At 60.2% G+C, this 27,310-nt stretch overlaps 2 protein-coding genes across 9 annotated transcripts; one reads left to right on the top strand and one right to left on the bottom strand.

The window, feature by feature from the left end:
* Positions 1–4,716: 4,716 nt before the first annotated feature.
* LOC109501804 lies at positions 4,717–10,641 on the bottom strand. Of its 4 annotated transcripts, XM_023257716.2 has the most exons (4): positions 10,202–10,641; positions 7,249–7,369; positions 6,400–6,627; positions 4,717–4,985 (listed from the first exon to the last, which is right to left on the bottom strand). In XM_023257716.2, the coding sequence occupies exons 1-4, from the start codon at positions 10,639–10,641 to the stop codon at positions 4,977–4,979; spliced, it is 798 nt and encodes a 265-aa protein (XP_023113484.2). In that variant the 3' UTR covers positions 4,717–4,976. The 4 variants fall into 4 exon arrangements, 2 of the variants coding, with proteins under 2 accessions (XP_023113484.2, XP_023113483.2); XM_023257715.2 differs by having other exon boundaries at positions 4,717–6,627; XR_002160102.3 differs by lacking the exon at positions 10,202–10,641 and adding an exon at positions 7,582–7,700 and having other exon boundaries at positions 4,717–7,369.
* Positions 7,646–26,871, top strand: PDGFB (platelet derived growth factor subunit B). 5 transcript variants are annotated; one of them, XM_003989270.6, is made up of 7 exons: positions 7,646–8,702; positions 16,542–16,638; positions 18,981–19,070; positions 20,694–20,899; positions 22,274–22,418; positions 24,730–24,880; positions 25,256–26,871. In XM_003989270.6, the coding sequence occupies exons 1-6, from the start codon at positions 8,640–8,642 to the stop codon at positions 24,852–24,854; spliced, it is 726 nt and encodes a 241-aa protein (XP_003989319.1). In that variant the 5' UTR covers positions 7,646–8,639; the 3' UTR covers positions 24,855–24,880; positions 25,256–26,871. The 5 variants fall into 5 exon arrangements, with proteins under 5 accessions (XP_003989319.1, XP_006934112.1, XP_044918321.1 ...); XM_006934050.5 differs by having other exon boundaries at positions 7,649–8,702; positions 18,981–19,082; XM_045062386.1 differs by lacking the exon at positions 7,646–8,702 and adding an exon at positions 10,816–10,952.
* Positions 26,872–27,310: the final 439 nt, after the last annotated feature.

The following is a 27,310-nucleotide window of genomic DNA, read 5'->3' as shown; positions in this document are numbered from 1 at the left end:
TGCTTCCCTCTGGGGCAAACGATGGAAACGGCCTCGTCCAAGGGAGGGGGATTGGAACCAGAGCTCCCATTTACTGAGAGCTCTCTGTTTGTGGAGCATCCACAATTAATCGCTAGATTAATGCCATCACCAAATGTGCCGGTTCCAGAATTACCCTCATGTCGAGCCCAGAGGGCAGGGACTCACCCAGGGTTACACAGCTGGGGTGTGGTGGAGGTTGGTTTTGAACTCTGGGCTCCTCTGTACTGTTCCATCCAAGAAAGAATGAAAGAGGTGCCCTCAGAGTCCCAAGAAAGAGAAGGAGGAGGGGGAAGAGAGAGAGAGAGAGAGAGAGAGAGATCTAGCTTCCCTGGCCTTGTGTTCCCACCTGGGACCACTGTCTTCGGTCCAGGTCTTCAGCAGGGATGTGTCCTGGTGGCCGGGGAGCATTATGCCCACTGTTGCGCTGGTTAAGACGATTAGTCACTCCCACTGGGCTGCCCTGTTTGCTTATTGACTTATGTAAGCACCGCCCGAGGCTGTTTGTACAGTTGTCTCGGTCTTTCTGTCTGTCTTCCACCTGCCTGCCTCAGCCTGTACGCCCCTCAAGGGTCGGGGGCTCCAGAGAGGTGAGCTGGCAGTGTAACACCCGATTCGTTGTGAGGACAAGTCCGGGGTCCCATGCAGGGCATGTCTGCGTATACTCCCCACAGGCAGGTTGGGCCGGGACCCCGTTGTCCAGATGAGGACACTGAGATCCCCCAAGCTCAATGCTGCACGGGCCCAGGACGGCCACTCCAGGGGCTAGAACTCTGAAGCCCATGGCACTGGTTCAAATCCGGCTTGGCTAACCCCTGATCATGTGAGTTAGGGAAGTCATGTGATCTCCCCGGGACTCAGTTCTCCTGTCTTTAAAATGGGGATAATACACTTTGTTCTCCCTAGATTGTTGGGTGGTTCAAGGGAGTTGGTGTATTAGTTTGAGCCGCATGAAATCACACTGCTTGACCATTTTGACCTAGTCCTTATTTTTATTTTGTTTTTTAAGTTTATCTATTTTGAGAGACAGAGAGAGCAAGCAGGGGAGGGGCAGAGAGAGGGGGAAGAAAGAATCCCAAGCAGGCTCTGCCCTGTCAGCGCGGAGCCTGACATGGGGCTTGATCTCGTGAACAGTGAGATCGTGACCTGCCCGAGCTGAAATCAAGAGTCGGACGCTTAACCGCCTGAGCCACCGAGGCGTCCCTAGACCTACCTTTTAGATCAGTGCTTCTCAAACTACTGTGCACGTGGGTCACTGGGAGTCTTCTTAAACTGCAGATTCTGACCCAGGCAGGACCGGGAAGGAAGTGGGTGAGAGGGGCGCCTGGGTGGCGCAGTTGGTTAAGCGTCTGACTCTTGATCTCAGCTCAGGCCACGATCTCGAAGTTGGTGGGTCAAGCCCTGCATCGGGCTCTGTGCTGTCAGGGCAGAGTCTGCCTGGGATTCTGTCCCTCCCTCTCTCTCTCTGCCCCTCCCCTACTTGTGCAAGTGCTCTCTCGCTCTCTCGCTCTCTCTCTCTCTCTCAAAATAAATAAGTAAACTAAAAAAAAGAGAGAGTGGGTGAGATGTGGTTGGAGAGGAGAGGGAAGGGCGCACACGGAGGGGGAACATCACAAGTAAAGGTGTGGCCTGGGGTAAAAATTAGCCATCTCTGTGAACCCCAGCCTCGCCCAGACCCTTCTCTCATACCCACCCGCTTCCCTTCCTTTCCCACCGCACACACTTCCGTGGTCACTGCCCTGGGGTCCTTCCTCCGGCCCCCAGCCCCCAAGCAGAAGCGGGCCAGGAGTCCCTGGAGTTGGCAGAACCATCCCTCATTTCTGTCCCTGACTCACTGTGTGATCTCGGGCGGGTCACGTGATGTCCCTGAGCCTCAGATGTCCCCTCTGAGCACCCTTGGCGTGTACTGCAGCGGCATGGTCTTGAACACTGATGCCGTGTCAGACTTTGTCCCAAAAGAGGGCTGTCTAACGGCGGTGGGAGGAGATGGGGACTCGGGTGGCAAGCTGAAGGAAGGGCGGGGGGCAACGACCATCCATAACCTGCCAATTGTGTCTCCTTTCTAGCGGCCTCCCCTGCCCAGCGTCAGCCTGCCACGGTGAGTGACAGAGCGAGGAGGCTCCTACAGCCAGGGGTCCGGCCCGGCGCCCACCAGAGGGCCCTGCCCAGATGGGGGTGGCGCGAGGCCAAAATCTGTAGGTGAGTGAGGGCAGGGCCCAGATGAACTGGGCGGCTGCGTGTCATGTCTGCCCAGGTTCAAACTCCACCTCCGCCCTCACTCATCCACGACCACGCAAAGCTGTTCTGGGCCTTGGTTTTTCCATCTGTAAAATGGGGGTGAAACAGCTCCTCTCTCGTAGGCACGTTGTGAGGCTTGACTGGTTGAATGCACCTCCAGGCCTGGGCTCATTTTCTCTTGGGAATAACGAGGACAAATCTGTGACTCTTACACCGTGATTAGCTTCCCATCCTTTGGACAGGCCCGTCGTGTTTCCTGCAGTTACAAATACCTTCCTCCGGAAACCGGCCGGGGGGTGGGGGGGGGATCTGTGTGCTGTGGTACCCCCATCGAGGGGCACTGCCCGCTACGTGCCTGCCCCTCTCCCCCCCTGCCCTACTCCAGTCAAATCTTTGGAACACAGCGGCAAGGACATCCCGACTTGGAAAGGGCTGGCTAACCCAGATCTGGTACACATCCTCCCATCTGTGGGTCCTCCGGGCCCACCGCCTCCAGCCCTGCCGGCTTCCTCCACGTAGCTCACTTCATCTGTTTAATTTTCTGCAAGGAGGGCGACCCGAAGCGCTGGGCAGCTCTCATCCAGGCCACGCAGGGAGGCATCACGTAACGGGGAGACGGCAAAAGCGTGGGCTTCGGCATCACAGCTCTGGATTCAAATCCCGGCACGGCTGCTTCCTTGCTGTGTGACGCCGGGCAAGCTGCTATCCCTCTCTGAGCCTCAGTGCCCTACCCGAGAAGAGCACCAGCCCTCCAGGCAGTGGCTTTGTTCCGTTGCTGACACTTGCTACATTTTCCTCGTTGCAGTTAGCTCAGGCGGAGCGCTTGGCCCAGGGCGGATGCTCTGTAAGGGAGGTTCACGGTTACCCGAGGCCCAGCATGTGGGCAGCAAAGGGTGCGGTAAGGACGAACCTTCTCTGGGGAAAGCCGACCAGTCCCAGATCCCGGGTGGGGTCACCTCCCAGCCCGTTTCGGGGGGAGGGGGCTTTGCTCCATTTCCAGCCAGCTTCCAGGACAGGTAGATCTGAGCTGCCCCGTCCAAACATCCTCTTCCTCGTCTGGAGACTAGAGGAGCTAAAAATGCATCACTCAGCCCCAGGAAAACAAACACCGAGCTTCCCTTGCCTTTGTATACAGGACACGAGGCCCAAGGCGGCAGAGGCAGTGTGCAGGGATCCTCCAGGCTGCCCTAGGCCTGGGGGGTCTGTCTGTCTGTCTGTCTGCCTTCCTGGGTCTCTCTTGCCTCCCCGGGTGCAGCCACAGTGGCCAGAGGCTCACCAGTGTGTGGGGGTCTCCAACAGAAGTGGCCGGGGCCCTGTGTGAGGACCTCCTCCCCTCCACGTGCCGTGCCCACAGCCGTCCCAGCCCTGGGCTCCTCTCCTAGCCCTGTCTCTGGAGCTCACAGGTGGGTGTGTGCGTGCGCATGCGCCTGAGGCTTGGCGTATTAACAATGATCATCCGGGTAACTAACCAACGTGCGTGCAGTGCTCACTCCATGCTTTCAACACTGAGGATGTGTTAACTCCAGGAGGTAATCGCTATTGGTATCCACATCTTACAGATGAGGAAACGGAGGCTCAGAAAGGTGAAGTAACTCGTTCAAGGTCACGGGCTAGGAAATGGTTACAGCAGGGTAGGAACCCAGGCAATCTTTGATGGGAAGGCGAGTCCCTTGTCCCCTGCAAGCCTCAGTTTCCTCACCCATAAAATGAGCACCAACGTACCTCCCTTCCCCGGGTGAGGGTGGGGGTGGCAGCAGGCCAAGGGCAGGACAGGGAGGGGGTCTGGGGGAGCTGACTACAGCTACATGGTGTGGGGGTAGATCGTGTACTCTGCCATCATACGGCCTGGGGCTGGGGCCTTAGGCCATTTGTGGCTTGGCCTTGGACTGTGCCCAGTTTGGAGCCTGACTCGCCCCACCATCAAGCTGGGAAAGCAAACTGGCCTGGCACAGGTCCTCCAGGGCTCTCTCGGGAGAACGGGGATGCCCACTCTGCACTTGAGGGCCCAAGTCTGTCCCCGGGAAGGAAGCCAGCTCCTTCCTTGGCCCTGGGCCCCTGCTCCCAGAGTATGAGATGCTTTCGATGGAGGATAACTTAGATTGCTCTAGACACACAGTCTAAAAAGCCCTGGCCTTGGGCAGACCCCTCAGCAATTAGCTGAGATTTTCTGCTCGGCTCAGACATTTCAAGGGGGTGTGTGGGGGGGGGGGGCGGTGAGAGTTACGGGGTGTGGCCCTCTGCCCACATGACCAGCTCCCAGACCTCCCGGAAAGCCTGATTCCTCAGGGCCCCAGTGCCAAAGATGGGCTGGGATCTTCCCAGGTCTGTGCATTCGGGCTTAGGGGCTCATCTTACAAGCCCCCTCCCCAACTCTTTCCACCCCTCAGGCAGGGCCTGGCATCTTTGCACCAAAAGGCCAGGACTCAAGAGGAAGAAAGAGGCAAGATTTTTACTCACTGATCCATTCCTTTGGCAGACATTTATTGAGCAACTGCTGTATTGTGGGAGCTGGAATGAGGTCCTCGTTCACCTGGATCTCAGTCTCTAGTGCTAGATCGATAAACGGGCCGTGACAATACCACGGGGCACGTGCTGTGGGAGCCGAAAGCCAGCACCAAGCCCAGGGGGCTTCCTGGAGGAGGTGCTAAGTGGAGTCTCATAGGAGGAAGAGGAGGAGGTGTTCTTTAGAGAACCGCTTGTGTGGAAAGACGCCCACGCGGTCATGGCGGCTGCAAGGAGAAGGTACAGGAAAGGGTACCTGGCATTCAGACCAGGTGCCATGTGGTCCCTGCGGCCTCTGCTATCCTGTCCTGTCCTGCCACTTCTAACAGTGCACAAAGACACCTGGATTGTCCCGAGTATGTCCATCTCACTCGAGAGCCTGGGAGGTCCCAGAGTGCCAGCTCCGGGTCTCCTTTATTACATTTCCACACAGGGCTGGCATACAGTAGGCGCTCAGTGATGCTGCTCCCAGGAGCCAGCCCGCTTTGCATCCCTTCCCTGAGGCTGAGCTGGGCGCTCCCTCCTTTGTGCCCCTACGGCCCTTCGTGTGTCAGTCAGAACTCCTATGGGCACAGCCCCGTCAGCCGGCAAAGCCCTTGTACGTATATTAACGCGTTTGGTGTTCACAACAGCCCTGTGTAAGATGTGTCATGATTATCATCGTCAGCCGTCACCTGCCAGGAGGCAGCACAGCATGGTGGCTTAGGCGTGAGGGCTCTGCAGCTGGAACACGTGGGTTTAGGTCCAGGCTCTGTCGCTTACCGGCTGTGTGACCTTGAACAAACTGCTTAACGTCTCTGGGCTTCAACCTCCCCATTTGTAAGAGAGGAGTAACATCCCTCGCGGGAGCACTGAGACGCTACGTGCAGCGTAAGAACACTGCCTGCTACACAGTCACCTCAATAATAACGGTAGCTATTCTCACCTCTTTTATAGACAAGGATACAGAAGATCAAGGGCAACATCACCTAGCGGCCCCGTGGTTTTATCTCTAAGTCTTTAGGCTTCCCGTTTTGTGTTCTGGGATTATCTTCGCACCCCATCCCCCAATCTCCCTTGTCACCCTGTCTCCTAATTTATCTGTTTATGCATCTGTCTGGATGATCAGACAGATCTTCTATGATCTTCTGGATCGGGACTTCTATGATCTTCTGGATCGGGACTCCTCCAGGCCAGAAGCCCGCGTTAGCATTGCGCTGTCCCCCCCCCCCCCATGCCTGGAACAGCGCCCGGCTACCAGGGAACAGTCAAAAATCTGTGTTGAAGGAACGAGGCACTCCATGTGCCAGGCGTCGTGCTCAGTCCTTCCAGATGGATTATCTCATCGGAGCCTCCAGACCACTGTATGAGGTAGTTAAAAATTCTGCAACCGTATCGAGGTACAATAAACTCTGCACGTATCAGTTCTGACATGCGTATATCCCCGTAAACTCATCATTACCAGCAAAGCTGACAAACATTCCTATTGCCACTAAAATTTCCCCATGCCTCCTTGAAATCCTCCTCTCCCTCCAATTAGAGATTTATTTCCAGTTTATAGCGGAGGCAACCACGGTAGCGAGAGGTGAAGCTTCCCAGGGACACTTGGCCAGCAAGGGGCCGCACTGGGATTTGAACCAAGGTGACCTGCCCGCAGCCTACCTCTCGGCTACTGCTGCCTAGGTGGTACCGGGCAGAGGGTGGGTGCTTGTGGCTGTCTGTAAAGAGGCCCGTCTGGGAAGTCCTCCCTCCTCTGCGCCACCCTCGCTTAGGTCCAAGAAGATGGCTTCTGAAGAGACAGCGGGGTGCCTGTCTCCGTGTCCGAGGTGCGAGGAGCAGGCTGGCATCCCAAAGGGATGTGTGGGGTCCAAAGGGCAGGCGACGGGGACACTGCAAGGGGACCGGATAAAGGTGTCCTAGAGCCAGGGGCCGGGCGATGCAGCGAGCCTGCGGGTCCCGTGGTGGGTGCGGGGCTTGGCGTGCGCGCGTGTGACTCTGTGACTGTGACCGTGTGACTGCTGAAGGCAGGGACACGGCAGGCAGCTCTCGGAGGAGCTGGGGGCGGAAGGCGTTAACCGTGTGAATGCTGGCGTGGGTGCCCCGCCCCCCCCCCCCCCCCCCCCCCCCCGGGTCCCCAAACCTGGGGGCCGAGGGCGGAGTAAACAGGAGGGTGGCTGCAGGAGCCGTGATGGCCGCCCTGCAAGGATGCGGCAGGGTTGTGGGGATTTGTGTGACTTTGCAGTTCAACAAATTCAAATCCAGCCAATGCTGGCAGCGCCCGTTGTGTGCCAGGCAACCAGCTAGGAGGCGGAGACACGGGCCCAGCTTTCAGCTGAATGGTGCCGGCTGTGGGGTTGGTGCGGCTGGCTTGGGGCTGGGTGCCTTTTGGCCTCTCGGGCATGAAGTCCTCGCAATAACCCTACCCCGCTTGGAGACTAGATGGAAGAGCACCGAGAGGAAGTGACTTGCCCAAGGTGACCCAGCTACTCAGCGCCAGGGCGGGATGCGAACCGAGCTGCAGAGCCGGAGTCCTTCGCCCCCTATGCCTGTGCCGGGATGCAAATGCCGTCCTTGGGGCTGCGGGTCTGGAGTCCTGGCGGCGGCCCTGCAGACGACTCCCCAACCACGTGGGCTAGAAATCAGGCCACGGTCACTGTGCTAAGGGGCGGGGCGCTCAGTCGCCCCTAGTTCTCCCTTCGCCAGGGCCGGGCTCCCGGCCGGAGGGGCTGCGGAGCTCTCAGAGACCCCTGAGCGCCCCGCCCCCGCCTCAGGCCCTCCCGGAGCTCCCCCCCCTCTTCCCGGTGCTGACTCTCGGCCAGAAGAGGAAAGGCAGTCTCCACCCACCTCTAGCACTCTCCCTTCTCCTTTATAAAGGCCGGAACAGCTGAAAGGGTGGCAACTTCTCCTCCTGCCGCCGGGAGCAGCCCGCCTGTCTCCCCGCGCGCCCGCAGCCTCCCCCGCTGCCTCCCTGAGGGCTCCCCTCTGGCCGCCAGCGCCCATCTTTCATTTCCGAGATTGCGATATTTTGCGCACACACGCATACACACACGCGCAAAAAGGGGGGGAAAAAAGGGCCCACCCTCCAGCCTCGCTGCAAAGAGAAGCCGGAGCAGCCGCAGCTCACAGCCCGCAGAGGACGCCCAGAGCGGCGAGCGCGCAGACAGACGGACCGACGGACTCGCGCCGCGTCCACCTGTCTGCCGCGCCCGGCACTGCGCGCAGCGGGCACGCCGCGAGCGCGGAGCAGCCGTGCCCGCCGCCCGGGCCCCGCGCCAAGGCGCACACGCTCCGGCCCCCCCCACCCGGCCCGGGCGGGAGTTTGCACCTCTCCCTGCCCGGGTACTCGGGCCGCCGCTGCAAAGCCAACTTTGGAAAAAGTTTTTGGGGGGAGACTTTGGCCTTGAGGTGCCCGGCTCTGCACTTTCCGACTTCGGGGGCCTTTCTAGAAAATGTTGCAAAAAAGCTAAGCCAGCGGGCAGAGGAAAACGCCTATAGCCGGCGAGTGAAGACGAACCATCGGCTGCCGTGTTCTTTTTCCTCTTGGAGGTTGGAGTCCCCTGGGCGCCCCCACACGGCTAGACGCCTCGGCTGGTTCGCGACGCAGACCCCCGGCCGTGGATGCTCGCTCGGGCTCGGGATCCGCCCAGGTAGCGGCCGCGGACCCTGGTCCCGCGCCCAGGCCCTCCCCAGCCCCCCAACGACGGAGCCGGGGCCGGGGGCGGCGGCGCCCGGGGGCCATGCGGGTGAGCCGCGGCGGCGGCTGCAGCGGCCTGAGCGCCTGATCGCCGCAGACCCGAGCCGAGCCCACCTCCTTCCCCAGCCCCCGCCCCCCACCCTGGCCGCGGGGGCGGCGCGCTCGGTCCACGCGTCCGGGGCCCCGCGGGGCCGGGCCCGGAGTCGGCATGAATCGCTGCTGGGCGCTCTTCCTGTCTCTCTGCTGCTACCTGCGTCTGGTCAGCGCCGAGGTGAGTTGCGACGGCGGCGGGGGCTGGTTCGCTTCATCCATTACGCCCACCCTCACCCCCTGGCCGCCCCCTCCCCTCCCTGCAGGGAACTTTGGACCCTCGCAGCCCACGGGCCTAGCGCCGGGCGCTAGGTGACCTCCGAGGGCTGGGACGCGAGGTGCGGGAGGTGCCAGGCTCTGAGGGGAGGGGGCGGGGGTGGCTTGCTTTCCCATGGGCGATCCCAGATCTCCGGCCCTTTTAGCGTCGGGGGAGCGTGTGTGTGGCCCTGTCCCCCACCCCTCAGGAACCTGAAGGGAGAGAGAGTGGGGGTGGTGCCGAGGGTGCAGAGGCCAGCGCGTTCTCCCGAGCCCACTTCGGTTCCAGCCTAGGTTCCGTCCAGGACCCGGCTTGCACGGGAGGTGCGAGCTCGCGCACCGGTGGCAGCCACGCCAACCTTGCGCGGGCGGTTGCCTCCCCACCCTGGCTCCGGCTCCCGGTCGGGACGGGCGCCCTCGGGCCAGCGCAGGGCTTGCCCGCCCCGGAGCGGAGTCCAGCAGCAGCTGGCGCCTTGGGCGCGGGGGGTGCCGAGAGACAGAGGTTTCGGGCACTCGGGAACTGGGGGAGGAGTAGAGGCTTTTAAGGAATCCAGCCCTCGGGGCGGGTGTGTGCCCCAGGCCCCGCCAAACCTGCGCCCGCGCCCTGCGAGGGCAAGCGCCTCTCTCCCCCGCTTGCAGGGTGCGGAGCGCGCCTGTGAAAGCGTAGCCGCAAGGCAGGTGGGGTGTAAAAACGTCTGCGGGAGCTATTAGGTCGGATCTGTAACCCCCACCCCCCCCACCCCTCCCAGCCTCACGTAGCAGTGAGTTGGCAAGTCCACCCGGAATCCAGGTGGGAAAGGGGGCGGGGCAGGGAGGAAGCGCGAGGTGGAGGGGAGGAGAGCGCGGCCGGGAGCGCGGCGTGCCTGGGTCCCGTCCCGCCTCCGCGCGGCCGGGAGCTCGCACCTCGCCCGCTCGCGAGGAGGGCCGCCCCCCCCCCCCCACCCCGCCGGGCGTCCAGCGAGGCGCAGGAAGGAGGCGGCGGCGGCGAAGGGGTTAAGGTGAAGGGCTCCGAGGCCGCGGCCAGACCTTGGGCCGCCGCCAGCGCAGGTTGTTTTGACCACAGAGGAGCCGTCGCCGTCTCCTTTTGTTCTCGGGGCTCCTCGAGGGCCGCCGGCCGCCCGCCCTGGGGCCCCGCCCTTCCGCGGCCAACCCCCCGCGGTCCGCACCCGGAGGGAGGCCGCGGGGCTCTCGGCCCGGCAGCCTGCAGGCCCCTCCCGACGCCCCCTCCCCTCCTCTCCGCAGCCCCCCGGGCCGCGGCCAGCTGTTGGGGAGGGGGGCGCCGGCCGGCCCCAGCTGCCGCCTCGCCTCGCCTCGCCGCGGGGCCTGGGGGGCTGGGCCCGGTGCCAGGGCGTCCTGGGAACGGCGGCGCCCCCGCCGCTGCTCTCCGCAGCCCACCCCGCCCGGCCCCCGGACTCGCTCACTCACCCCACGCATGCACACTCTTGGCCGGAGGCGATGCTGCGCTCCGGCGGGCGGGCGGGCGCGCAGAGCGACGGGCACGCACTACCGCGGCCGGGTCGCGCGCCCGCCGCCGCCGCCACGCCCGTGCACACGCGGGGCACACGCGCGCGCACCGCACACACACGTACGCACGGCCCCCGAACACGCGGCCTGAACACACGTGCGCGCCCACCCACGCACGCACACGGGCACGCAAGGCCCCTAGACGCCCAGCAGCAGGTTCCCACCCCCCGTGCAACAGGTGGGCCTACCGTGGGCCCTGGAACCTCATCACCTCGGTGGTGACCCCATTTCCTTGCTGGGCACTGACAGGGAGGGGAAACAGGGACCCTCCCAGCAGGTCCGGGCTCCATAGCACCCACTGTTTTTTGCCTGCTCGGGTCAGCTTGACGCCCCTCAAGCATTATCCCTCGGCGGATTTTTTTTTTTTTTTTAACCACCCCCCAGGTGGCAGAAAATGGTGTTGACGCAACGGGGGAGGGGGGGGCGCTCTGATGTCTGGAGCATTTCTCTCTTCAAATAAGCCCTTCCTTGAACCTCCAAGACTGGAGGACCCTGAGCCGCCGAGGGGGCTCCCCCCTGGCTGTTGTGTCTTTGCTGATCCCCGCGGGCTCTAGAGACGCCGGGTGACAGCTGGATGAGGCTTTCCCGGGGCCTGCCCTCGCCATTTCCAGCTTCGTTCGGCACTTCCTCCTCCTTTTCCCCAACTCCGTGGGTGAGTGTGTTTGGGGGGACCCTATGGCACGGAAGCTGGTGCCTTTCTCCTCACTTGACTCCCAGCGTCCTGGGACACGCGCTCCCTCGGGAACCCACAATTGTGTGGTGCTTTGCAGTTTCCGAAGCACGTTCGTTCCTGCTGAGCCCCGGTCGGCCTCAGGAGGCTCTGGGGGAGGAGCCCTAAAGGGAAAACCCATCCACTTGAGGGCCAGTCGGGGACGGGAGGCTCCGAGAGAGCTGGCTGGTGGAGGTGGCCTTGGGGCTGGCCTTGTCCGGGGCCTGAGCCTCAGGTAGAGGCCTGGGCAGCTGGGGAGGAGGGGTGGGCGCTCTGATGCAGGGCCTGGCAGAGGGTCTGCGGAGGCCTAGGAGGTCCCATCTCCCATCAGCTGATCTGGCTTCCGGGAGGGTCACTCCGCTGTCATGTGATGCCTTAGCACCCTTCTGCCCGGAAGGAGGGAAGGGGCCTGGCAGCCCTTTACCACCCAGCTCCTTCCTGGTTTGCTAATGGCCTTAGGTGCCCGGAGACCGATTTGCTGGCATCTCCCAGCCCTAGAAGCGTCTGCGGGTTTAGGACCAAGCTGAATTTCCAGGCTCTGGTGCACACCCTCGAATGGGGTGCTTGTATGGGCGGGAGGTTGATGCGGGGAGTGGCGAGAGTGGTAAAGACGTGTTTGCCGGGGGCTTCCTAGATCCTTCTCAGTCTTCTCTCACTTGCCCATTGCCCCCCACTCCTCCCCACCCCCCCCCCCCAATGCCCTTTCTAGGACAGCTATTTCGTTTTCTGGTTGAGTCCGTTATTATCTGTTTTCCTCACTAGTCTAAACTCCACTAGAGGGTTTGTCTCAGTCACCACTGTCTCCCATTCTTGGAACGGTGCCTGGTCCAAGGTGGATAATCTATAAATATTTGTGGGAAGGACAGTGGGTGGGGGGGGGGAGTGGGGGAGCGGTGAGGAGGAAGGACCAGACATGTGTTTAGCACTTGCTAAGTGCTTTATAAACGTGCCCTCATTGAGTCCTGGCCCCCAGGGCAGCACCGGCTACTCTGCCCTCCCGCAGGCATCCTCATTGGAGCGCCCCCCCGCCCCCAATCTTGAGAGAGAGGCTTGTCTTTCTTTTCTCTTCTTGGGACTTGGACTGCCAAGATTGGATAGGCCAGAGGAAGAAACAGAAGGAAAATCAGACTGCAGAGATCCCGTGTATCTTGAGCTGGGCCTCGGTTTCGGGCGCCCCCAAACACGCGAAGGTTGGTTTCGTTCACGGTTCCCCAGGAGCAGCAGAATTAACTAGCGTCTCTGGAAATCGCAGATTCCTGCCCCAGAGGCAGTGGCTGCCACGGGCTCCAGGGGTTGTAATTGCTGCCCTGACCCTTCTGGAAGCCCTGACAGTTTTTCTGCTCCAGTGTGGGGCCGGGCTGACCTTCAGGAGGGGTGGGAGGGTCCCAGGAGCAATAGAGAAGGGAAATGCTAGGTGGGGAAGTCTGGTTCTAAATGGCTTCTGTGGTCTGCCCAGAAAAGGCTTCTTCAAAGGGCTTGGCTTTGGCATGGAATCTAAATCAGGCCCGAGACTGTCAGGCAGGCGGGCGCTCCGAGGCCTTGTCGGCTTCTCTCTGCGCCAGACCCAGACAACGCCCCTGGTTGCTTGGGCTGTGCCAGTGTCCTCTCCCTCAGCCGAGTGGAGCGCAGCCTGCGTCTCTGTGTGTGCAGCTGCGGCCCTGGGGGAGGGTGGGGTCCAAGCCCCTTTGATCTGCCAGCCTGGTTGGGAGCAGGTAAGTCACCTGGCCTCACGCTAGCTCGTGCCCTCCTGCAGCTGGTGTTGGGGGTGGGGTGGGGCGGGGAGGAGGCTCTTTGCCTTGGCTGTGCCCCAGCGGCTTCTCACCACGCCCTTGCCCTGTCAGGAACCCCAGGCCTGGGATCTGGGCAGCCTCATCCGTATGCCATGCCTCTTTTCCCTCCCTGCCCGCCTAAACAGGCTTTTAGAACCTGTGCCCAGGAAAACGGGGCTCCCGGTGGCTCGCCCTCCCCCGCCGAGCAGAGCCTCTGACCCCAAGCAGGTGCCCCTGCGAGTCTCCCCCGGGGCGTCTCATCCTGGAGCTGACCACAGGCTGAATTTCCCCACCCCCGGCCCCGGAAGGGACCCGCCAGCTCACGAGGCCCCAGGCAGTGCCAGTGGGGGCCTGGGGGCCATTTCCTGTGGGCCCAGCACAGGGGATAATGCGAAGCCATACGCTTCGCCCCTGGCAGGGCGGCTCTCCACCCACCAATTGTCATCCTCAAAAATGCCCTGCATTGCTGGCCCTGGGCGTGTGTGGGCTGCTCGCTGTCGCCCTCACAGGAGCCGCACTGAAGGACGGAACTGGCCACAGCGACGTTTCATTAAGTACCCGTTATTTGCTGGCTGCTCGGCTAGGTGCGACTCCGCCTCCCGGTGACACCAGTCGCGTCTTATTTTAGCCCCATTTAAAAGCTACAGAAGCTTTATCAGGTTTCAGGTTGTTAAAAGGCTTAATGCCAAGAGGCCAGGTCTCCTGGGCAGCTGAAGTCCCTGCTCTTTTCTGTACTACAGAGTTGTTGACATCTCGGGCCAGATAATTCTGTCTTGCGGAAGGCCGTCCTGTGCGTCGTAGGATGTTCAGCAACATCCCTGGCCACCACCTGCCAGAGGCCAGTGGTGCCCCTCTAGGGGTGACCACCGAAAGTGCCTCAGCCACGGCCAGTGTCTCCTGAGGACCCTCTAGCCCCTGGTTGAGAACCAACCGCTGCTCTGCGACATCTGATGCCAGAAAGCTCCGTGGTGGGCTGGAGGAGGGAGGGGCGCGGCTCTGCCACTGCGTATAGACCTGTCGCCCCTGACTGCATTTCTCGAAGCCTTTAGCTTCCTCATCTGGAAGATGGGGATCACAACAGGGCCAGCCGCTTAGCAGTGGTGGTTAGCACAGCATTTCCGCTCAGTGCCTGGCTCATGTCAGCACTTAATAAAAGCTGTGTTATTATTCTCAAATCCAGGGGGCCCTTAGCGGGTTCTGGGCATCTAGTGGCCAGATTACTGGAAACAGGTGCAGGGATGGCCTCTCTGCTTAGAATAAAGTGGACTCTTTCTTCAGGAGGCAATTTGCTTAGGGGGTGGGGGCAAATATCCCAGGCGGTCTTCCTGGGGGAGGAGGAGGGAGAATCATACAGGAGAGAACCCCAGGGAGAAGGAGAGAGTCCTTCGTGCAGGCTCTCCAGTGGGCAGGGAGTTCTTGGCAGGAATGCGGCATGGCACTTGGGGTGCTCGGGCCCCCCTCCTGGGAGGTTAATTGCATCGTTACTGCACAGACAGCTTGGAGACCTGGCTGGGCACCCCCACCCTCAGCTTTCTTCTCTTGCCACCCCAGGCAGAATTAGGACGGAGTCAAATGTCTTCAACCCCTTGGTTCACAGACGAGAGCCAGGACCGGAGAGGGGCAGTGACCAGCCTGAGGTCATGGGGCAGTTTGTAGGGTACAAGGGTAGCATCTAGCTCTCTGCATTTGATAATCCCCTCAGGGGACGTAGTCTGCCTCCCTCTTAAGTGGGGACCCGCCACCTGCCTTCCGTACTGCGGGGAGGGCGCTGTGTCCACATTTGGAGACACCCAGGGTCTCCCTCTGGGAGTCGGAGGAGGCAGAGCGTGGCGGAGGTAGGGGAGGCACGTAAGATGTCCCTTTCCCCCCTCACATATGCAGCCCCAGCTTCAGAGTCGCGGACCCTGAAGGAAAGACCCCAGCTCCCGGCCAAGCTTACTCGAGGCCCCCAACCTTTCTTCTCTTTGAACCTCCCAACAGCCCTAGACGCCAGGCAGGATTATAAGTGCCACACTCACATGAAAAAGCTGAGCTCAGGGGTTTCAAGGAATTCATTTAAAAAATCCTTTTTTAACATGTATTCATTTTTGAGAGACAGAGAGGCAGATCGTGAGCGGGGGAGGGGCGGAGAGAGAGGGAGACACGGAATTGGAAGCAGCCTCCAGGCTCTGAGCTGTCAGCACAGAACCTGACGCGGGACTCGAACCCACGAACCGTGAGATCATGACCTGAGCTGAAGTCGGAAGCTCAACGGACTGAGCCGCCAGGTGCCCCGTCAAGGAATTCGTTTTAGAAGCAGTCATATCCACCCTCCACCCTGCGTCTTGTGGCTCCAAGGCCGACTTGGGTGGCCAGAGCTGGATGGGCATGGCAGAACCCCTGGCCGAGCTGTTCCCAGACATCATGCTAACTGATGAGGAAACAGAGCTTTGGGGGAGCCAGAAACTGATCCATCACAAAGCTTGTAACAGAGCTTGTGGGGAGAGCCCCCGGGGGCTGGCCATGGGGTAGATGACCTCCTCCCCCCTGTCGGGCAGGGACTTGGCCTGTGCAAAGCCAGTGAGGACTCCAGTCCTTGGAACGTTCCAAGAACTGACTAGTGCAGAAGTTCCTGCTTCCTTATCCAGGGAAACTGAGGCACAGAGTTGTTGAACCTCAGTAAGTCAAGTCTGCCAGCGCCCCCTCCAGGGCTCCTTCTACAAGACCATGCCTTCCTGTGTCTGTGTGTGCACGTGTGTGTGTGTGTGTGTGTGTGTGTGTGTGTGTGTGTTTCTCCACGGGTGTGAGTTTGTACACAAAGCAGCGTCTCATTCATACACCTCCCTTGCCCCAAGGCACTGGGCGTCCAGATTGTGCACTCCTTCTCAAGTCCTGCCGCACCAGCCCCTCAGGTCTCCCTCAGCCCCTCGTGGACCATGAGGGACATGGCCGTGACCTTCCTATCAGGCTGCTCTCATGTTGTTGTGGGGCCTGTGGTTTCCCTGGAGGAAGCCCGGCTCCGAGTGGGGCCTGTTAAAGCACTTATTAAGTTTCAAGTGTTTTTGGTAACAGGCCAGAGGGGCTCTAAAAATAGGGTTTGGTTGGGCATGGGGCATGGGTTAGCTTTCAGGTTTCCCGTCTCTAACTGAGGATTCCCTCCTCTCCTCTTGTGAGCAAGAGACTAAATAGAGATATTAGTACCTGTGGCCTCCTGAGACTGTCCAACTCTGCAAGCATTTAGAAATACCTCAGGGACCCAGGAGGCCGGAGTACAGGTCCTTCCGTCAGAAAGCCTTGGGTTTGAATGCAGGTGCTGCTGCCGATTGGCTGTTACGACTCTGTTTTCTCATCTGTAAAATGGAAGTAAATTAGATCTCGTCCGACAACTGCTGGCTGTCATTGGCTGTCACGTGTGGAGGCAAAGAGTCTCCAGGGGTTGTGATGCGGGAAACAGATGTGTACGTAGTCCGATCTAAGTTAGAGCAAGCTGGGCTTCGTGTCTGGGGGTGTGGGGTGAGCTTCTGACCTGGCTCTTAGAGGCTTCAGCAGGTCCCGGCCCCTAGACCTTTGTGCTTCCGGGTGTCAGGCTTGGAATCCGCCCCCTGCCCGCGCCCCCATCCTGGCCGTCCGCCTGCCCAGGGCCGAGAGGCCTTGTGGGAGTTTTCCATAGGAGGGTGCGTGTGTGTGTGTGTGTGTGTGTGTGTGTGTGTGTGGCGGGCAGGAGGGCCGTGGCTGGAAAGCCCTCACTCCTGGCTCACTTGGCCCCATGGTGTCTCCCTGGCAGGGGGACCCCATTCCCGAGGAACTCTACAAGATGCTGAGTGACCACTCAATCCGCTCCTTCGATGACCTCCAGCGCCTGCTACACGGAGACTCCGTAGGTAAATTGAATCCTTGTTCGGTGCTCTGGGCCCCCACTGAATCCTGGGGGAGCCGCGAGGGGCAGGGCATGGGGCGTCCTGTCTGCCTTGACTTCCAGGTAACTAGAGGCCTGTGGCAGCCCAGGGAGGGCGTGGCCACACCTGTCCAGGGCAGGGCTGAGTAGGTGGATGGGTTGGGACTCGGGACGTGGGGCGGGGCGGGAGAAGCACCCACATGTGGCTCTGCCTTGGCTTGGCGCACAGGGTCGGATGCCAGGAGGAGGGGGGCGGGGAGACGGTGCCTGGGGCACACGCCGAACGTGTATCCAGGTGTGGCCTCGGCCAGGAAGGGTGGTGTTGAAGGAGCCATCTCCCTGCCCCTCTGGCCGGGGGCCCGGTCTGTAAGGTCTCCTGGGGACACCTGGCCCAGACCAGCGGGCAACCCTGCCCTCGCCCGAGAGTGCCCTCAGCGAGTGGGCACGTGCTGGGTGGCACACACGTGGCCGGGCTGGCGGGCTGGGTCAGGAATGTATTTATAAACGCTGTCTTCAGAGCAAATTCCATTCTATTCTAACCTCTGGCCTGTTCCCTGGAGCCCCGGTCAGCGCCCCCCCTGCACCCCCAGCTCTCCTTCCCTCTAGGGTTTTGTCTCTTTGTCACTTTGTAATCCTTGCCCAGACTCCTATCTACGGGGGACAGCATTTCCTGTCTTTGTTTCCTCTCCCCGTTGGGCCCCTGGCTCCCTCTCAAAAGCATTCCCGGGCCCTTTCAAACCCGCCTGTGCCGGGGGCTGGCGAGGCAGGCGGGAGGGGGCCCCAGCTGGGCCCACCTATTGTTCACTCGGCCCCCCACCCGACGTCTCCCACATCCCCCACCCCATGCCCGACTGGCCAGCCCTGGCCAACACAATGGGGCAACTTCCAAATTTAGCCTTTCTGCGGTTTCTTTCCAAGGCCCTTGGCCCCCACCCTCGTTCAGCCCCTACACACCCCGGGTGGGGGTCGGGATTGGAGACGGAGGTTTTCAATAGCGGGCCTGTTTCGAGGCAACCATGTGGCTATTTTTTCCTAATCAACTTAACCTTGCCACAAAGCACATCTTTCCCCCCATCTCCTCTCCACCAGGGACATTCCAGAGATGGCAGGGAGAAAGGAAGGGAGCGAGAGGGACAGACAGACGCGCTGACGCGCGGGAGCAGTAGGCCGGATGGAAATGCACCGGCTGTAGGATTTGTAGGAGGGTCTCCTCCAGACAGGAACCCCCGGGAGCCCACACGGAAGGGCACACGAGCCTTGGCGTTGGCGTTGGCGGGGCCGGGAGGAAGGGGAGACAGCAGGAGCGACCAGGGGCTGCGTGGAGGGGGCGGGAGCTTGTCCCCGACACCCCTCGGTTTCTGTGCTGACTCTTCAGCCGTCAGAGAGCTAGAAGGGTCTGCCCAGGATTCGGTGTTGAGCTCAAAGTCCTCCTGTCTGGCCCTCACCTCCCACAGTGGTGTTGGTTGCCTCGAGAGAGAGGGAGCAGCTATGACACCGAGAGGAGGGCGCCCCAGGCTGTAGTTTGTAGACTGTCCCCTGAGGAGTAAACGGACCCGTAGGGCTGACCCCTCAGACTGTCACCTGAGGAATAAACAGACCGTAGGGCGGACCCGGGGCCAAAGGTTAGAGGGGAGAGGCAAACACAGTGAGCGAGACCCTGGGAGCCGGAGCAAAACCCAGGCTGGGAAGGGCACGGGGTACGGGCACCCCCATCCCGGCAGGCTGGCTCCCCACCCCTCTCTGCCTTCAGCCCTCACCCCCGCTCCTCTCCCTCCTCCCTCTCTCCTGCTCAGCTGGGCCATTGTCCGGGGCTCCAGAGGGGCTGTGTCCAGGGCAAGCTGGTCCCCCCGGGGATTCTGGGAATTTCTCCATTCAGCACTTCCTATGGGAACGCTGGGCGGAGGGGCATTGGAAACTGGCCTTCCGAGCTCTGGGTCCTTGCCCTGCCCTGGAGGCTGAGGAGGGTTCGCTTACAGTAGCGAAAGGGAAGGGCTATTTTTAACTCCACTGACATGGGTTCTGTCCAAAAATGTGGCCGAAGAGCCCAGAGTGGGGCTGAAGGCCCGCCAGGGATGCAGTCAGGGCCTCACCCCCCTCCTGAGCCCCACGGCCACCCCGGGCTTCCTGGAGAGCCCCTTTCCAGAGCCAGGACCCTCGGGTTTACAGGGAGCTGGAAAGGGAGTCTGTTGTCTCGAGTTGGGTACCAGTGACGGGTAAGGGGCCACCTTCCCGCCTACCCCGGAGCCCCCAGGGGAGCCCCCACCCCACCCACGGACCGGCCAGCGCTTATCAGGGTGCATTCCGACTGTGCCTTGCCTTGCCTTGCAGACGAAGACAGAGCCGAGTTGGACCTGAATTCGACTCGATCCCATTCTGGAGGCGAGCTGGAGAGCTTATCCCGAGGGAGAAGGAGCCTAGGTGAGGCTGCAGGTAAGAATGGTGGTTTCTCGACAGTGGGAGCCAGAGAAGGAGACGTGGGGCGGGCGGCCCGCCCACGGCTCTGGGCCGCCCGTTCGTCCGGCACTTAGGACTGACTTAAACTGTAAGAGAGTACAACTGTCCTTCAGGACACTATATCGAGGAGTTGAGTCCTCACGCCCCGTCCCCCAACACACACGGTTTCCTAAATATAGTGTTTTGGTTTTTTTTAATGTTTTTTATTTATTTTTGAGACAGAGAGAGACAGAGCATGAGCAGGGAAGGGGCAGAGAGAGAGGGAGACGCAGAATCGGAAGCAGGCTCCAGGCTCTGAGCCATCAGCACAGAGCCCGATGCGGGGCTCGAACTCACAGACTGTGAGATCATGACCTGAGCCGAAGTCGGACACTCAACCGACTGAGCCACCCAGGTGCCCCAATATAGTGGTTTTAAACGCATTTCTTCAACCCGAGAGACAGCTATCATTAACCCCATCTTGTCCAGTTAGAAACTGCGGCCCAGAGAGGGGTAGACGTGGCCGAAGTCGCACAGCTAGCAACAACTAGGGCTGGGATCCCAGCTGCTCTTCTCCTGTGGACCCGGTGCCATCCTGGCGGGCTGCGTGTCCCTTCCGCGGCTTAGGGCTGCCTCCTGGGTCAGCTGGCAAAGCTTGGGCCCCGCCCGGGTCCCGTGGGAGCCTTCCCTGGGGAGGCCAGTGCGTGCTGTAAGCCCTTCCTCCTCTCTGCCCACCTGTAGTCCCCACAACACTGTAGACAGTGGCTCGGGGACCTCCAGATAAGAGTCGGTGGCCTGAGTTCCACTCCTCCCTCTGAATTTGGGCAGCGTCTCTATATGAAAACGAAGACAGAGCCCCGGCGTCGACGGGACGCTTGCTCTAGGCCACTCACGTTAGCCCTTAGATCTGCAGGTGCAGTATAGGCTCTGTCATCCCGTGTCACACGTAGATGAGGGAACAGGCGTTGAAAGAAGCAAGGATTTAAGAATAGATTACAGTGTCAAATGGCAACATAAGAGCGGTTACAAAATAATAAGTGAGTAGGATCCAGGAGTCGGGCAAGCCCATAAACCTGTGAAATAGCCGAATGAAACCGAGGGCTGGTGGAAGGACGCCGACATTTACGACAGGCCGGCACTCTCTGAAAGATCTCACTGGGTCCTTAAGGCGGTTCTTGGGGTGTAGAGGCTGAGGGCCCGTCAGCAGCCTGTCCAAGTCCCACGGCTGATCATAGCCAGGACACGAAAACTGTCCCTGGGGTTGAAGGAAGTGGGGATCAGCCCACCCCCCCTTTTTTTTTTAATTTTCTTAATGTTTTATTTTTGAGAGACAGAGCGTGAGCAGGGGAGGGGCAGAGAGAGAGGGAGACACAGCATCTGAGACAGGCTCCAGGCTCCGAGCTGTCAGCACAGAGCCCGACGCGGGGCTCGAACTCATGAGCTGTGAGTTCGTGACCCGAGCCGAAGTCGGACGCCTGACCGACTGAGCCCCCCAGGCGCCCCTAGCCTGCCATTTCTGGGGGACAGCAGTGCCCCCACTGGGCTTGGCCGCTGAGTGGGGGCTCTGGGCAGGCCCACCTTCCTGACTGAGGCCCCCTCTCCCTTCAGGTTCCCCGACGGTCGCCGAGCCAGCCATGATCGCCGAGTGCAAGACACGCACGGAGGTGTTCGAGGTGTCCCGGCGCCTCATAGACCGCACCAACGCCAACTTCCTGGTGTGGCCGCCCTGCGTGGAGGTGCAGCGCTGCTCCGGCTGCTGTAACAACCGCAACGTGCAGTGCCGTCCCACCCAGGTGCAGCTGCGGCTTGTCCAGGTGCGCGGGGGGGCCCGCACCCCACTCCCACCCTACCCCCACCCCCACCCCTGCCCGGCCCACTCGCCGGCCCGGGCAGTAGGCGGGGGCTGCCCTCGGGGGCTCATCGCTCGCTCCGTATGGGCGGAGAGGCATTCCTGGCGGGCCCCCGGGCTCCATCCAGAGAGGGCCACCTGCAGGCCGCTCTCTGGGCAGGTGCTCTGAGGCCACTTGTGAGTCCTCGAGGCCACCCAGGCCGCTGTAACCAAAAGCCACAGGCGGACCCCCAGGCAGGGCCAGGCATAGGACATTTAGTGAAGGGTGCTGCCTCTTTTGCAAGGATGAAATCCCAAGAGGTCCCCGGAAGAGACAGGTCTACAAGCATTTGTTGGGCACTCAGAATGTTCTGGGCTGCTCAGTTTTCCTCCAGACCTGTTGAGGCTCCTTGCCGTGCCCTTCATGAGGAGGGGGGGCAGAGGCCCTCCGGGCAACAGACGTTGCAAGAGCTGGGGCAGCCCCTAGCAGAGTCAGAATGCTGAACCCTGCCTCCTTTCTAGAAAGATCGGGTGTGCACTTTGACTCAAGGCAAATTCTAGAGTAGAGGCTGCCCGGGGGAGCTCCGGGTCTCACGCTGGGCAAGGCAGGGCCAGAGAAGCCTCGGCGGTCTTCTGATTCACGCGGAGAGGTTTCTGTGCCCTTCGGGTCTGCCTCGCCTGCACACCGACTCGGGCTGGGCCGAGCTGCACATCCAGGGCTCGGCACTGGCTGGCGAGCCCCACTCTTGCCAAAGGCTCCACCTGTGTCACCATACTCCCCTCCCTGAGGTCAGCTGTGGCCTTTCCCCCTGCCCACCATCCATCCCAGGCCTGGGCCCCGTGCCCGAGATCACAAGTGTCACTCTCTACCGCACCACCCACTGTCACGGTATCTCCTGTCCCCACTGCTTCCAGCTCTATGGATGGACACCTGACAGCTGACCTCCCCCTGCCCGCCTCCCTCCTGGATAAAGCCTCCCCCCCACTTCCTTCCAGACAACCATCTCCCGCCTCTGCCATAGCCCCTGACCTTGGCTGGCGCTCCGGGAATGGGGACACCGCAGGCCCTACGCTCAACCCGGAAATGCCTTTCTCCCTCTCTGGGAGCTCCAAGGGGGCTGCAGCCAAAGCTGGAGGCCAGGTCGGGAGGGCTTGTTTTGATGGAAAAGCTACAAGAAGGGTAGAGGGCAAGGTCCTGCTATTGTTTGGGCCAGAGTGTCTGCCCTGCCTCTCTCCACGCCCCGCTTTCGAGGAAAGATCCCTGCGGGGGGACACTGGGGAGGGAAGAGCAGGCAGGCGGCCTCCCTCGGCCCCTGCCCGCGTAGCCTCCCAGAGGCACTTCGATGGTTCTGTCCTCCAGGTGAGAAAAATCGAGATTGTGCGGAAGAGGCCAGTCTTTAAGAAGGCCACGGTGACCCTGGAGGACCACCTGGCGTGCAAGTGTGAGACGGTGGTGGCTGCACGACCCGTGACCCGAAGCCCGGGGAGCTCCCAAGAGCAGCGAGGTAAGCGCTGGTCCGGGGTCTGCCTCTGAACGGCTCAGCTGGGCAGCTCGCTTCTCCTGTGGCCGCTGCCGGTGGGGGGGGGGGGGGGGGAGTTGGAGCAGGCATACCCCTGCTTAAATTCATCCGAAGCTTTACGTGAGGATATTAGCCCCCGGTTGGCCTTCCAGCCTGGTTGCCAACCATTCCCCCTCACTTATGCCCCCCCAGCCAACCTGACCTCTTTGCGTGGCCAGATGTGTTTCCGCCTCAGGGCCTTTGCACATGCCACTTTCCCTCCGAGACTCACTTCTCTCAACTCTTCACAAGCCTCTTCGTTTGGGTCTCAGCTCAGAAGTCACCTCCTCCTAGAGGTCTACCCTGACTGCTTTGTCCAGGGCAGCCCCCATCCCTGTCCTGCTACCACAGCCCCTTACTTTGTCGAAGGAGCACGTAAGAGAAGATTCCATGCACATCATCTTCAGATACTTGACAACTTGTCCTGGGGGTGAGAAGTCAAACTAATTCCTTATGGCCCTCAGTGGGGATCAGGACCAGTGGGGGAAAAGCCCCTGGAGAGGGATTTGAACTCTATATGCCAAAAGCCGTTGATCAGTCAGGGGGCCAAGATGGAATCGCATGCCTTGTGCGGTAGGGAGTTTCTGTTGTTGAAGATGTGTGGGTAGAGACTGGGCCATCCTGCAGCAGTGAAGTGACAGATGGGGTTCAGGCATCTGATGGATGTTTGGAACCGGAGCTGTGTTCCTCTCTTTCGATTTCGTGAATTCACAATTTCAGGGGCATAGTTTGACTTGAGTCAAAAAGGACCAAAAAAAAAGATCTGATCCAAATACCTGGTCCACATTGTGCAGAAGAGGTGCCTGAGGCTCAGAGAGGCTGAGGTCTTGCCCAAGGTCACACAGCCAGTCCCGGGCAGGGGGAGAGCTGGATCAAGGTATCCTCAAGTTCTGTTCTGGGCTTTTCTCTCACTCTGACACCAGTCGCTCGCTCTTACCTGCCTTATCATTTTCTTTTGGTTAAAGAATTCAAAACTTTGAGAGCCAGAAGAGTCCAGAGAGATGACTTTCTAAGTCAGTCCTTCAGTCTTATTAAAGGGGTTGCTGGAACACAGAGAGGGTAAGGGACTTAATGAAGGTTGCACAGTGACAAAGTCAGGTCTTGTCTAGTTCTGGGTTCCTTAGACTGTCCTGCTGCCTTTTCTTCCTCGCACGTTTGCAGTAAGGATCAAGAATTTTTTAGTTAATAGGATTAGATGAGCATTCAAAAAAAATCACGTGTTGATCTTCAGTAACTTACTATTGTTGGAGGACAGACATCTGACAAGCCCCCTGAAGGCAGGGCTGTCTCTTAGCCTCTTTGTCCTGTTCTGAGAGCCGAGCTAAGGCACGGACGCCCTGAGAAGACTAATAATTTGCCAGCTTCAAACTGACCTGCTGTAAATGATCGCTACGATTAACACGGAACAACATGGAATATCACGTAACACGGAATCGCCAAAAGACGTAGCGTGGTTCCTATTCGGGAAACTTCATATTCTTCTTTGTGTTTGGAGTGTGGTTCTTTTACGTGCCTTTTGCTTCCTGCGACTTTCCAAACCAGATTTTGGAAGGCCTGTTCCGATGACTAATCTATAGATGACCTAAAGTCTTGTCATGTCAGTTTCAGCAACTTGGCCCCATGCGACTGTACCGCTGGCAGCTGTCCGCGGCTTGGCTATGGTGTGGTGGTGTGGCCGTGTGGTGGCCGGTGTCAGACCCCCTGGGCTCGAGACTCTCCTCTGTCACTCGCGAGCTGCGTGACGACCTCACGCTTGTTCAGGCTTTGCCCAGCCCCGCGTCCTGTGCCGATGACCCCATCCTTGGAGCCCAGACTCTGGGCCCTTTAATGGCCCTTCTAGATGTCCTCCCCCAAGGGGCATCTGACACCTGCCTGTATCCTTACATTGCCTGTTTGCTGAGATGGGCTGACCGCTTCAGGGCGGGCTGTGTCTGTGAGGTGGGAGGTCGGTGTCGGCCCCAAAGAGCTGGGATCGCTGGGGAAGGCCCCCAGGAAGAAACGGGCCTTGAGCTTGGCGGAGAAAGCTTTCACTTCCCGGATGTCGACCTAAGGGCTCAGGAGGAAGAGACCTAAGTGCTAACCTTGACCCAGGCTCACAAGCGCTGTGATCCGTAGGCCAGTGGTGGAAAGCATGGAGTCCAGAGGCAGACTCCTACGTTCAAATCCCGGTCTCTCTGCCTCAGTTTCCTCATCTGCTAAGATGGCTCCCTCCAGAGGCTGTCCACCTGCTGACAAGCCCTTTCTTTCTCTCGAGCAGCCAGGACACCCCAGACTCGGGTGACCATTCGGACGGTGCGAGTCCGCCGGCCCCCCAAGGGGAAGCACCAGAAGTTCAAGCACACGCATGACAAGAAGGCACTGAAGGAGACCCTCGGAGCCTAGGGGCATCTGCAGGAGCGTGCGGGCAGGTGAGGCCAGGCGGGGAACCCGAGGTCCAGGCCCCCGGGGTTTCTTCTCCCCTGGCCTGTGGCTTGGGCTGCAGAGAGGTATTTCCCCATACAAAAATCTGAGCTCTAAGCCTGGATCCCCTCCGCCCAAGTTCGGCTGACTTTTCTCATGGGGCAGGTGGGTGAAGGTCTTTGGGGACCCCAGCCCAGCTGTGTCCCTACATGCCCTAAGAGAACGGGAAGTCTAAACTTCAACTCCCCCAGCCTGAGCGCTGCTGGAAACCAGGGATGGCTGGTCAGCCTCAGCTCCCTGCCCCTGGCAAGGGAGGCGCGTGAGTATGGGCCGGAGCCCCCAGGCTGTCTCTGACCCCCTGTCTCCCTCTGGTTGGCCTACAGGGTTATTTAATACGGTATTTGCTGTATCGCCCCCATGGGGTCCTTGGAGTGATAATATTGTTCCCCTCGTCCGTCTGTCTCGATGCCTGATTCGGACGGCCAATGGTGCTTCCCCCCCTCCCACGCGCCTGTCCACCCACCAGCGGGTCCCCTCATTGGCCTCCAGCGCCTTGCCCGGGAGCTCGAGAAGGACACGAAGGACCTGAACTCCACTGCTGTCTTCCTCCGCTGACCCCGAGAACGTGGCATAGAAGTGTAAGAGAGACCCATGGGATCGCCGTTCGGGGACCGGAGGAGCTTCCCTTCCCCAGCTCCTGGCCCGGGTCACACCTGAGCGCCGTGGACTGGCCTGAAACCCTGCACGTGGCCCGCCCGGTCCCAGGACCCCTGGCCCGCTCTGAAGGGAGCACCCCCAGGCAGGCCAGGGTGCCTCGTCCTCCTGTGGCTGGGACCACGCGTTGGACCGTAGACTGGAGAGAAATCCTCCCACGGCGCCCAGGCCCAGTCACTTCTTTCTCCCCGGTCACCTCTGCTTATAGTGGCTTCCTTTCGTTTTCTATATATGAAATCTTCGAAGATGTGGACTCCTCTGGGTGGGCGTGGCCCGAGTACCCGGCAGCCAAGTGCCCCGTCAGATGGGTTAGAGATGAAGTTTGCTCTGGAGCCACCATGGATGGTGATCTGGGCGCTCACTGCCTCCTTCCACTCCCCTGCCTTCACCTCCTCTGTTTCATCTCTCTACCTCCACCCTGCGTCTTCCTCTTGTCCCGGCCTTCAGTCCGCTCCACCGAGGGACTCCTTGGACCCCGTGCTGAGACCGTAAATAACCCCACTCACTGCTCCATTAGGCCGAAGACCAGGGGTCAGGGCAGCAGGGGGCCTGCGCTTCGTATCCCAGCCCGGCCGAGACTGCCGTGTAGGTTCGTGCAGGGTGTGCACTGTGCAAGGGCACCGCGTGCAGGGGTCATTGTTCATGCCGTAGAACATGGCCCGCTGGTGTATTTGTTAGGACAGTTTTCTGGCAGATGGAGCTAAAATGTCTTGAGCAAAGGGATCCTGTTCCTAATCGACATGAAGGTTCCATGTGGACTGGCTGTGTCCCGACCCAGCCAATGGCTTGGGGTAGTTGGACAGGAGAGTGAGCCCACGTTGGGTGGGGAGGCCACGCGTTGTCCAGCTGGCCTCTATTTTCCTGAGTCCTCAGCTCAAGCAGTTCCCCTTCCAGGCGGGCGTGAAAAACCCAAGAGAGAATCTCCAAGGGAGGGGGCAGCCCTCGCTCTCCCCGGGCACGCTACCCCCCAGAGTAGATTCTTTTGAGATCCGCCCGTGGTGGCTCCTCCCAGGAAACCAGCTCACGGGCTGGGAGTGGGGGAGAAAAGGGAAAAGATCCCCAGGGGTCCCTGGGGTGGGGTCTGAGCTCCCACCTCCCTCCCCTCCACCCCACTGCACTTTCCCCCTTACCCCCCCCCTCCAAAATCTGCTCTCTTCAGTTTGTAAAGTTGGTGATTATATTTTTGGGGGCTTTCCTTTTATTTTTTAAATGTAAATTTATTTATATTCCGTATTTAAAGTTGTAAAAAAAAAAAAATAACCACAAACAAAACCAAATGAATGAATCCACCGGCGTTCTGTCTGTTGGCATCGGGCGTGACGGTTAACCCTTCCCGCATCGGCAGGATTTACGGACAGCTTGTTCTGTGTTCCTCTCGCTCTGGGAAGTTCAGGCACACACTCACGCACACACTCACGCACGGGTGCATACACATGGGGGTCTGCCACTCTGAGGGAGGCCCCCGTCTGGGGGGTGGGTAAGAGCCATTCGGCCCACCCTGCAGGTCTGGGTCCTGCAGCAGCCCCTGACAGGCGGACCACAGGTCCCAGCCCCGTGCCTGTCACTGGCAGTGATGAGAGATGGTTTTCTCCAGCGTGAGTATCTGTGCAAGGGAACCGGGTCCTTTGCATCGTAGGCTGGGGTTGGCTGTGGGGAGGGGACACCCAGGGTGGGGAAGGCCGGAGGAGGTCCTGGAAGAGACGTGGAATTAATTCAGAAGGAAC

This window comes from Felis catus, chromosome B4 (genome assembly GCF_018350175.1).
Source record: "Felis catus isolate Fca126 chromosome B4, F.catus_Fca126_mat1.0, whole genome shotgun sequence".
NCBI lineage: Eukaryota > Metazoa > Chordata > Mammalia > Carnivora > Felidae > Felis > Felis catus.
This window is presented reverse-complemented; position numbering and strand designations above follow the sequence as displayed.